The 12,106-nt window shown below is 31.5% G+C and overlaps 1 protein-coding gene across 1 annotated transcript in view; it reads left to right on the forward strand.

The window, feature by feature from the left end:
• Nucleotides 1–4,053: 4,053 nt before the first annotated feature.
• The window catches only part of LOC108766041 (cytochrome P450 4c3), a 19,821-nt gene continuing 11,768 nt past the window's right edge, over nt 4,054–12,106 (forward strand). Inside the window, exons 1-2 of the mRNA XM_018515065.1 lie at nt 4,054–4,528; nt 5,147–5,346. Of these exons, the coding sequence (XP_018370567.1) occupies nt 5,157–5,346 (190 nt within the window). The 5' untranslated portion in view covers nt 4,054–4,528; nt 5,147–5,156. The remainder of the gene's footprint in view (nt 4,529–5,146; nt 5,347–12,106) is intronic.

Genomic DNA, 12,106 nt, shown 5'->3' on the forward strand with positions numbered 1-12,106 from the left:
TACTGTGTCAGTTTTGGAGCCCATTTTGTCAGACGCTCATTTTTTCATAACATACAAAAAACTTAATTATTGCAAAATTGCTAACAGTATTATAAAAATTGCTAATACTATCTGATAGAAAACACTTTTTACTTCGTATTTATGTTTTTGAAGTTGTATTTTTACCTTTTGTTTAAGAAATATTGTCTAAAAACAAAGTGGTATCGGTGACCTTCCTCTACTAATGACACTAATAGTTTAAATCAATGAAGGAATGTAAAGCCAATGTGTGTGTGACAGCCGACACAGTTGCACGTGTATAATAAAAAATATAATATATATGTCAATCATCAATTACACGTGTAATTTGTAATTGATGATTGACATATATATTATTATTGATTACACATGTACAACTGTGTCGGTTCCCATTGGCTTTACATTCCTTTATTGATTTAATCTTTGGAGCCTTTTTTAACTAATGGTTTATAAATTTTGAATAATTTTTAGTGCAAGATGAAACAATTTGTTAAACGTATTTTAGAACGGTGAGTTTGAATCTGTCGCTGGAAAAGTTTCAAGTCGAATTATTTTAAATACAGCATATTGGTAGCACCGTCATTTGACTGATAGTGATAATTAAAAATTTAGCATGGAAATAGATGCATTAAAAATTCATTTCTTGCATTCACACCTAATTTCTTTTTAAGTAATTTGAGTGTAACAAGTAATCAGCGAACATTTCTACCAAAATTTAATGATAATTCAGAAATGTTATAAAAGATCGAAGGTATTAGGACGAAAACATGTTAGTCGACTATTCTAGAGACAACTCTACTGGACTCTAATACATGAAACCGATGACAAAGTCGTAACAAATAAAAATAAAACGCTCTTCCAATTTGTTTTCTAATTTCAATAGAACTTTACGTATGTATATTTGAAAAAATGTCTTTTCTTATATTTCAAAAATCGGATCCGATGGAAATATCATATTTCAATGACAGATTCGGGCTCAGTGTCAAAAATTATTCAAGAAACAATCTTTATATATTTTTGCACAAAAAACTTGTAAACTAATGTAATTATTTTATTATTTATTTATTATATATTATATAAAATATTAAAATAATTGTGAAATATAACTACTTTAAAAGACTAATCAAAGTTAATATTTATATTCTTGTTTTTTTTTAGTTACTAATTATGTCATTCTTATTTCTCTGAACATTAATTTTTAGATTTGACATTTCAACATAAAGTTTGAGTTAAATATAAATTCACAGAGTTATTCGAGTCTGGCTAGTTCGTTTACGCCAATTCTTATATTACAACATTCTTTTACAGAATATAGTCTATTTTGTCATACGTTTCGACCTTCAATATGGTCATCTTCAGTGAACAATTTAAAATTTAAATACAATTACATACAATATAATAACCTATATCTTCATATTCAAAGAACAATTCAATTGTTGGATACTGTCCTCACTATATTATGTTTAACTTCTTAGCGATCCGCTTATCTTCTTTATGATATCCGGTTGTTATGTTATTCCTTGTCAAACAATGCATATCAATCTGATGTAGATTCGTTGTATAAATAAATCCATTTAACGGAGAATTTTTGGCTCTTACACCAAGTACACTAGAGACAATCTTATATTGAATATGCCATTATGTATTGCAAAATGCGATCGTTATATCATTATAATTAATTATAAATGCTATTATCAAAATTTGTTATTATCTAAATTACCTAAATTACCTCCGTTATAAGATTCATTCAACAACTTAAAATTGAGTAATCTTCCTCATTGTCGACATACACAATAATACATTAATTACATACCATCTATTCGTTTAGTTGTCGGTAACACAAAATGATCGAGTGGGGGACAAATGTTCCAGGATGGGGAGGTAGGCGTCTAGTAACAATTCGATATCGCTTTGTATATTTAATGTTAACGTCTTTTTTTTTAATATGTATCATTTCTGATACAGATCTTTTCACATACGAGGGCTCGTTATCTAAAATTATCGCGTTTTCCTAATCAAATTCATGATTCTGGTATAATCTATATTCCGAAATCACATTGGGTGAATCACATTTGTTATTTATATCTTTTATATATTCGTTAACCCTCGTTCTTAAATGGCGCTTAGTTTGTCCTACATACGTAGCCTCACATTCTCGGTAATCAATTCTGTACACGTGCACGTCACATTTATTCATTTTATTAACGTCATCTTTACCCATCACAATGAATCTATTTAATTTGTAAGGAATTGTATATACAGCATGTATTTTAACTTGGTTTGCAATGGTAGAAAATCTGTTAGTAACACCTTTTATATATGGAATAGTAAAAAACTTATTAATTATTGCTATTCTTGCTATTTATTAAAAAATATATACATTCATGCATAATTATTAGACTGCGGAACTTTATGCAAAATACTTAACTGAATATTAACTATCGGACAGTTTTAGCAGTCAATCGTTGTTCGTTAAAGAGTTATTAAAAGGTGAATTAAAAAGATTGAGATTGCCATCTGTAAATTTACAAAATTGCAAAATATGCATTTTATGCAAAACACTCAGTTAAGTATTTTGCATAAACTTCCGCAGTCTAATAATTATAGATTACACTAGTTTACAACAAAAAATTACTTTGGACCGGATTACGTGTTTTTTATAGATTTTTGGATGCTGGAAACAATGCCGCAAACGAAAAATATCTAGCACGTCGGATTTCCAAGATAATTAAGGTTTAATACTTAAAAAATAGCTTTTTTTGCGATATTTGACATTTTTTAATAAAGAAGGTTAATGTTATCTTGAAATTTCGATCAGGAGTCATGAATGCATTGTGGCCTATAAAATGCATTTTTTTTATTTCAATACCTTTATACTTTTTAGCCATGTTATGAACGATTAAAGATAGGAGCTTTTTTGAATATATTGTGACTCCGGCAGCGTCATTTAAAAAAATTATTCGCGAAATCTAGTTAGAGTAAAGCAATAAGGATTACATTAGCAAACCAGTATATTATGAGAGAACACATATGTATAAATATATTAAATTGTTTATTTAAATTTATTATTACAAAATTTAGTTGGATAATTCATTTTTAAAAACACATACGGTGTAAAAGAATCTTAACTTTCAAAATATTAAAAATGTCAAAAGAAATATTTTTTATTATAAAAATATATACGTTCATTTTTTAAATTTTGGTGAGAACATTTAAAAATATTAGGGTTTGGCCAAAATTTCTTAATTTTAAATCATATATAGTGCGCTGGTGCGAAATGAGCTGATGATTTGCTTCGAAGGCTTCGACATATGAACTTCGGAGCTTCGAAGATTCGAAGCTTCGACATTAAAATCTTCGATGTTTCGAAGGATCGAAACTTCGAAGATTCAAAGATACGGAGCATCGAATTTTTAAAACTTCGTTACTTCAATATTTCAAAGTTCAAAGCTTCGAACAATCAAAATATCATTATTAATTAAATATAGTAATAATAGTATTGTAATAGGTGCGCACATTTACAAAAATTATATGACAAAATCTAAAATGAAATAAAGCTTCGAAGACATTTTAAACTTTGAAGCTTCGAATTTTTTTAAAGTAACAGTTCTAATGTGAAACGCGGAACGTTCTCCGCGACGAGAAAGCGGAGATTCATGCGCATAATGAGTACCGTCTCCAGATCTCCACGAGTTATACTGACGCAGTGCCGATTCGCATAACAGTGACAATGGCGAAGAAGTCTTTTCCACTTGCTTGTCACTTCCCTCTCTTTCCACCACGTATCATAATATTCGCGTCTGAGAGGAGGATAGGATCGTTACTATATGTAGTGGTAGAAGAAGGGAGGTGGAGTCGTGCTCGCGTCCGACCGGTACTCAGCCTCCAATGTATTTCTACGAGTTCGCTTGCGTATCATATATACGTATACGCACGTAACAGACGTTCAGCGTAACACATGTTTACGAATATGTATTCCAATCAGTACGTAGCTTAACACGTACGTACGTACGTACACATACGCGTATTCGCAATTCTATTGGCGGAAAAGAAGTTAGTCGCTGATCGCGGTAGTACAATCCGGTAGTATATAAGGGCGACTCTTCCGCACTGATCATTCATTATAAGCGGATGGCATAGCAAGGCATCACGGTGCAACTTTGTGCGTATTAATCCACTCTTGGAAAATTAGCGTTTCCTCTTCTCACCCTCTCACGACACTTTTGGTGGACTTGATAATTGCCAAACTGTTTTCCGCTTCTCGGTACAAAGCGTACTTGTATCTAAAATTTGATTTTTCACTTACACCCGGTGAACATCTCTGCGATACGGTCCGATCGCTTTACGATTCGCCCGCGGATAAAAAGTTAAAAACCAACTGAGTCTTATCGCGGAAGAGAATCCCGACTGAATCTAACATCGCGGAAGAGAATCCCGATTGAATCTAGCATCGCAGAAGCGAATCCGATTGAATTTGGCGATTGAATCTCTGACGTCTCTCGTACTAGCAGTATGTATACTTGATTTTCTTCTCAATTCTTACTCTGCCCTCGTTATTGCCGAATTCTTTTTTCAACAGGACAGTCGCACAACAAAATTTTTCACACAATTCTAATCTTGTATCTTCAAAAAAGATTGAATAAGTTTTCTTGAATATAACTTTTCTTGAGATCTACGGAAAAGATTACAAATTTCGTGTAAGAGCGCTCGATATTTTCTAAAGTTGTATGTTTAGAAAAGATCAAACACTCTTGAACACTGACGAGATTCGTGATTATTTTGCAGATTTCAAAAAGAGTGCTTACCTTTTCTACACGGAGAGAATTTTTTTTTTAGTTTATCCTGAAAATATAGTAATTGTGATGCAACATAATATTTTAAAGATTTTTATTATGCAATTCAGTAAAATTAATCAAACTTATTTTATACTTTATTATAATTTTATTAATGAATAATATGTGTACATTAAAATTCTTTAAAATACAATGTTGCCCCACGACTATCATATTTTTTTAGGGGGGATAAAGAAGTTTTCTAAGAAAAAATTCTCTCCGTATAAAGATTCAAAAAATTTTGTTTTCCCGATCACTCTGTTGAAATATTAATACGACCGATTAAACAATTACAGGTGCAAAAATATGATCGTTCTGGCAGTTTTGATCGCAGAATGGTCATTTTTGACTATTTTTCTATCGATCTGCATGGTTACGCTCTCGGTGGCATTGATGGTACGGAGGGCCAAGTTTTTGTATGCCTTAAAGAACGTGCCATATCCCACAGCGTTGCCGATTGTCGGTAACGCTTATCAACTCAACTGCACACAAGAAGGTAAGTCCTAGCTAGTAACTTCTCTATCATATGCCTGTGGTGCGCACACGTTACACAGTCATATGGGACCTACATTTAAATGTCCATTCCGAATGACGAAATTTTAAGTTAGAGAAGTTCTTTGGGCAAAGGTACACTCGGTGGTTTGCCATTGCCTCCCGAGAGGAGATACGAGCGTATAATGAAAATATTTTTTTTGGTACCGCCGGGAATCGAACCCGGAATCTCTAGCATTGCAAACCAGTGCGCTGTTCACTATGCCACGCTCGCTCCCAAAGATCCGATTCTCTATACTAGCTAAGAAGCATTTTTGCTGACGTAGTTAAATACAGATCTCGAACTAATTTTGTTAGGTATTCAAAATAATTATATCGGGTGAGGAAAAAAGGTCGATAGCCCCGAATAACTCGGAAAATATAATTTTTATATAAAAATATTTCAGATAAAAGTTGGAGAGTGTAAAAAGATCCAAATATTTGTAACAAAATCGTTTTTTAAATGTAATAACATATGTTGATGCATGACAATCGAAGTGTTGGACCGATCGTGTTTGAAGATAAATGTAAATAATATTTGTCAATGCCGTTAATATTTGTCGAATAGGTTGCATAAAAAATATTGTTACGAGGAAAACTGTACGTACAACGTAAAGAACGATTTTACTGAAGTATCTAAAAAAATTAGACCGATACAGATCTAAAAATAATTTTGTTGGACTATCAAATTATACAGAACGCTCAAATTAGATGTTAGATTGTTAAAATTTTTTACATTATTGCTTATCGTGGTAGAGTTTTCTACACAATTATTTTAACAGTCCAATAAAATTATTATTATACTATTTATCTAATTTTTTAGATACTTTAGTAAAATTGTTTTTCCTGTATAACAATCGAAATAATGCTCGTCTAAAGATTGAAAATAACAAAATATAAAAAGGAGAGAAAATAATATTGTGTTACGTTCATAATACATTTTATAATTTAAGTTGTATATACAGGATTAGTTGAAAAAGAAATGATTATTTATGTAAAAATAAATAAATAAATAGTATTTTTGCACAAGAGAGAAGATCGAATTTGAAAGTTTATTCGATAAAATCACATATTGTTTAATATAGAATATTTTGTTTACATTTTATTTACATATAAGAATTATTATATGTTATAGTTTATGCTAAAACAAACAACTCTTTTTTTGCAAAATTGTATCCGACAAGTAATTTTTGCAGGAGAGCAGGTTGAAGTTAACAAAAAAATTATCTATCGAACGCAATTTTGTGAAAGAAAAAAGTTGTTTGCTTCTGCATAAAGTATCAGGTCTTGTACTTCGCGGTCGTGAATTTTGAAACACCTAATATATATAATTAATAAATAGTATTAAAGTATTTCTCCGGCTACAATCACGTTAGAAAATTAATCGCGAGCAACTTACGAATATGCCTTTCTGCGCGTGCTCTCTAAAGAGAAATTTTTGAAGCGAGCATACACACATGCATAAATGTCGTATCTGTTTACACGAACACTAGTCCGCACTGAAGATAGTTGAAATTTAAAGTGGCAATAACATGTTCTTGTCTCGCTGCTCGGCGTGCGAAAAGAAAAATTCCAACAAATTACAAATTTAAACTACTCTAATTCAGAAACGGTACCGCTAGGCCTCCCTATTTTTTTTTATATGGGTCTTATAATATTCCTACATTACATTTTTTTTTAAATCTGTAGAAAATTTTTGCTGCAAAGTATTAAAACGTTATTTCGGCAATGCTTAGTAAAGGAGTTTACGTGTTAAAAGTTGAAACTTTTAAGGTGAATATCTCCATTTCGGCACTGCTAGGATCTTTGAAATTTTAACCATATATAAAATATAGATAAAATTATTTTAAATAATTTTATCTATATTTAAAATATAGATAAAATTATATTAAACATAATAAAATTATTTTAAACATAATATCCAAATATCAAAAAAAATCTTTAGAAACTTAATTTCCCAGAAAAATATCTTTAATAAAATACCTAAAAAAATTTGTTTTGCGACAAATTATATTTTTATTCATACATTTTATAATAATTTGCAGAGAATATAAATATTCTTTTTTAGAAGAATAATATTCTTTTTTAGTTCCCTTTAGAGGGAATTTTATTGCTTAACAATATCGAACACTTAATGAAGCAAGTAATAGAATTAATGAAGATAAAATTTAAAAGAAATAACTAAATATAAAGTACACACAGACAGAATATTTTATTCCAAAAATTATTTAAAATGCTCTTCTCCAGTCTCGATGCATTCTCTGAATCTGTGTTTCATACTTTGTTTGCTAAATATTCCTGAATATAAAATTTTACAGAAATATTTGCTTACACATCCATTTACGATACACTCTCTTAAAACTTCATGAACTTTAAATGCTCTCAAATGTAAAAATCAATTGGGTTCGAAGTTCAAGCGCAACAAATCGAGCAGTTTATCATGCATCAGAATGAAGTTCCATAGGACTAACACGGTTTTTTAGGGAAATGATCATTTACAAGTACTAACAAACAATTTTTGTGACAAAATGTTCTCTCTTATGTATTTTTGTTTTTGTTTGTTTCCACTAAACTGTGTTTTGTTTAATACTTGTTCCATTGTTAATTGTTTTATATTGTTAAATAATAAAATTCTTCTTACCTCAAAAACTAAGTTTCTAGACCCAAATTTATATAAACTTTTTTAAACGTTTGGTTGATATGAATACATTCCTGAAATATTGAACAATTGTAGCGTTTTCAGCCGTAATTAATTTGATTGCTTTGATGCCCGTTTCTGTCAACGTAGTTTAATTTCAATCGCGGTCCAACTAACTCCTCATTTCTTTTTAATTTCAAAAATTATAAAAAAGAGTAAATTGAAATGAGATTAAAGGTAATCTATATTGGTAGAAATGGGCAATTAAATACATAAATTTGCTAGGAATTAATGTTTGTTTCGAAATGTGTTTTCGAATACAAGTCAACTCAGGTCAGGTCAAGGCAATCTCTATAAGTAACCCAAGATGAAACTTTTGGTGCCATTTATCACTCTCGTAATGGTTAAACTTGCTACGACTAACAGTATTATTATTTAATACACCCTCTGTTATAAAGTTTTCTAAAAACAGACTTCCTACAATTCATATTATATATAGACTTTTCTAAAGAAAGATCTACGATAATCATCTCGCGCAGTTTTCTCGTGCTGTTTGTCAGAGTGCATATATACAAAACAGATTTTCACGCCACATCGAATACCAGTTTTAACATTATTGGATTTTCATTTCCGCAATTTTACATTTTTTAATAAATCAACGGCATTCTATTTCTTAAGATCATGAAGTTTCACTACAATAACCTGCTAAAATTAAAAAATCAATATTTTGACTTTTACAAATCCTCTGTCTCTTCTTGATGATGATCTTTGAAAATTTGCCTCTCGCAGCATAAATATTACATAAGAACAAGTGTTGCTCTGTAACATTCACTTTTCTTTTCTTCTAAGATATAGAAAATGCAACGTTAGCATTATATCGAGAATGTACTTAGCACATTCCACATCTATTATTTAAATAAATATAAATCACTACGAATTATCTCTCGGTATCGCTTAAAAATGAAGACAATCTTCATCTTTAAACATAAAAATATTATCATAGATTAATCACGTTGTGATTAATAGTCAAGCATAACTGTCAGTAATCACTAAACTCCATCGTATGTAATGATGTAATGCAATCAATGCTGCATTACTAATTCTCGGACATTCTAAATTCTCAAAGACAGTTCTATGCTATAAGGAATTTAACTTTCGAGGATCGACGAAGCGATGCGAAATTCACGAGTCATCTTATATCTAAACTGTTGCTTTGTGAATCCGCGGCGCAAATCCGTTCCGAGAGTTTAACTCAACGACTTTGGTGCTTACAAAATTTGCATAGGTAATTTTACAACTAGAGAGTACAATGCAACGAAAGATATTGAGAACAGACACGTGCCGGCCGCTGCACGATCAGCATTGTGGTCAGATAAAACACCTGAACTATCTGATCCAAATATTCTAAATCATTTTCATCCATTCATAGTACTTAAAAATTTTGCTAGAATAAGGCAGCATTTTGCGAAACGTGAAAGTAAATTTTTATCACAAACGACGCTAGTTTAATGATAGTGTTGTAACTTCGCTGAAATACACACACACACATACTTACATTTATATTATTTATCATCCATTTTATACCATGTAAAGGAAATGTAACAATTTTTGCGTTCACGGGAAACAGATATATTTTATGTCGCAAAAAGTTAAACAACTCTTTCTATATACGCACATATTTTTCTTTTTTCCTTCTATTTTACGACACAGTGCATAGATGAAGTAATTACGCACGAAATATGATGTAACTATAATGTATACTTGGCGTGAAAAAGATTTGAATAATTACATAACGTTCTAATCATACGTAAAGCGATAATATTTCTATCTTACAATTAGATATATGTTTGTCAGATGTTAAAAGGTTAAAAACCGTGATTTTTTAATACATAAATATTTGTTCCGCTAATGTCCATTTCTATTAATACAGATTAACTTTAATCTCGGTTCAACTTACTCTTTATCTTTTTCTAATTCTTAGTTTAGAAAAAAAATGAAATTAGTCTTGTAAACCAAGACTAAAATTAAATTACAATGACAAAACTATACATTGATAAAAACGGCCATAAAATAATCAAATTGATTACTGCAATATAAGACGAAATAAAACTTTCACGTAAAGAGAGACACGCGCGCGTGATGAAAAGCGTGAAGAAAGGAGAGAAATGTTGTTGGTGAGCTATCTCGGTCCACCAACGATAATCGTATGGCATAAAGAAATGAAGACGAAGAAGAAAAAGGAAAAGGAAAAAAAGCAGGTCGAGGTCGCTCGAGCATTGTGAATAACAGCGCGTAATTGCATACGATTTCGTATGGTGTTACGTATCCTTCTTGTTTTGGGAGAAAAGGAGAGAGGATAAAAAGAGAAAGCATCGGCGGTAGGGTTTTGCTTAAGGGGATGCTGGAGTGTCCTGTTTTGCCATTAATTTTTAAAGACTCTTTTCTCTTAATTGTGTTTATGAATTGAAAAGTCCTTCTCCACAATTAAAGTATGGACAACAACACAAGCTGCCAGCTACAATTTAATGCGAAAAATAAAAGAAAATTAAAAATTGTAGTTTTGTTACCGGCTCCTGCAGTCAACTTGTCACAATATGTGCTGCATATAAGAGTTTCAGATTTTACCCGTTTAAAATAAGTAGCCAGCAGCCTACAGAAAACTTTGAAAAACAATCCTATGCTTTTAGAAACGAGGTAGGGGCTTTGGTATAAGAGAAAAGAGTTGCCAAAAATTTCGTTCGTATACTACGAATAAAATTGACATGAAGCCATGAAATCGAGCAGTATTTTAGTTGATCTCTTTCTTAGAGATAGCGTTGCAATATGTTAGATAAGGACAGATGAATGCATTTGAGCGAGACTCAACGATATATAATAAGTATAAGAAATGAATGAAAGATGTCACTATTGTCGAATTTGGAATTTAAAAAAGTCTGTATTATCGACCTTGATTAATTTCGACCGTCACTGCAGCATCCTTTAAAAAGAACAGGAACAGAAAAGATAAAACGTCCGGCGTGAGATTCTATGACTATTCGGCCGACTGGCCAGTCGAGGTCGGGGATAAGTATTATAATTCCAAGCCAGACTCCGGCCAGACATCCTCGTCTGGGAAAGGAGAATAGAATCTGGACATTTCTCTCTCTCTCTCTCTCTCTCTCTCTCTCTCTCTCTCTCTCTCTCAAAATTCGTGTGCCGCTATGATAAATAAATCGCAACAATCAAAGGGACATTACGAGCATTATTGACACAAAAGGCGACACAAGCGCGATTAACGTGTGGTAGCAACACTTCACGCGGAGATGTATCCTGCTAAAAAAACCATCATCGAATTGAATCATCATTTTTTAACATCACGCAAAACAAAATTATACAGCACGTATGTCAATTAACTTATTTGCTCTAACATAAGTATAGATTTACGAGATTTCTTTCGATGTTCTCTTTTTTCCTGATTTAATCTTTTTGCTCATCGCTTCGAGGAGGCAACAAATTGAAATTAAAGTCCTTGAGCAACAACTGAAAAAATTAACCAGGTAATTTTATCAGATAACGACGAAAAAACATTACTTCCGACTTGTTAAACTTGTTGACCTTAATTTAAATTTCAACGTGTGTGCATTTTTTATTATGAAAACGCACGTGGAACATAATTACATAATAATTAGATGGAGCAACTTTAAAGAAAAAGATAAGAAATTTAAATGCATTAGCAAACGAAAATCATTTAGGTCCGTTTCCACCAACGCAGATCAACTTTAATCTCGGTTCAACTTACTCTTTGTCTTTTTCTAGTTCTAAAGATTAGAAAAAGACGAAGAGTAAGTTGAACCGAGATTAAAGTTAATCTATATTGGTGGAAATGGGCATTAGAGTCTAAACTATAGACTGACATTCATTTTTCGCTCAAAAAATCTTACATGCAATGTGATTATGTATTTAGTACATGTGGAATATGTACAGTGTATCTCGCATATTATATTATATTATACTTATTCTTTGTTCAATTTCGCGACGTATCTTTACGATGACAATGGGAAGGGAATGATGAGCTGTAACGGACGGGGGGGGGGGGGGGGGGAAAAAA

This window comes from Trachymyrmex cornetzi, unplaced genomic scaffold (assembly GCF_001594075.2).
Source record: "Trachymyrmex cornetzi isolate Tcor2-1 unplaced genomic scaffold, Tcor1.1 scaffold57, whole genome shotgun sequence".
Classification (NCBI taxonomy): domain Eukaryota; kingdom Metazoa; phylum Arthropoda; class Insecta; order Hymenoptera; family Formicidae; genus Trachymyrmex; species Trachymyrmex cornetzi.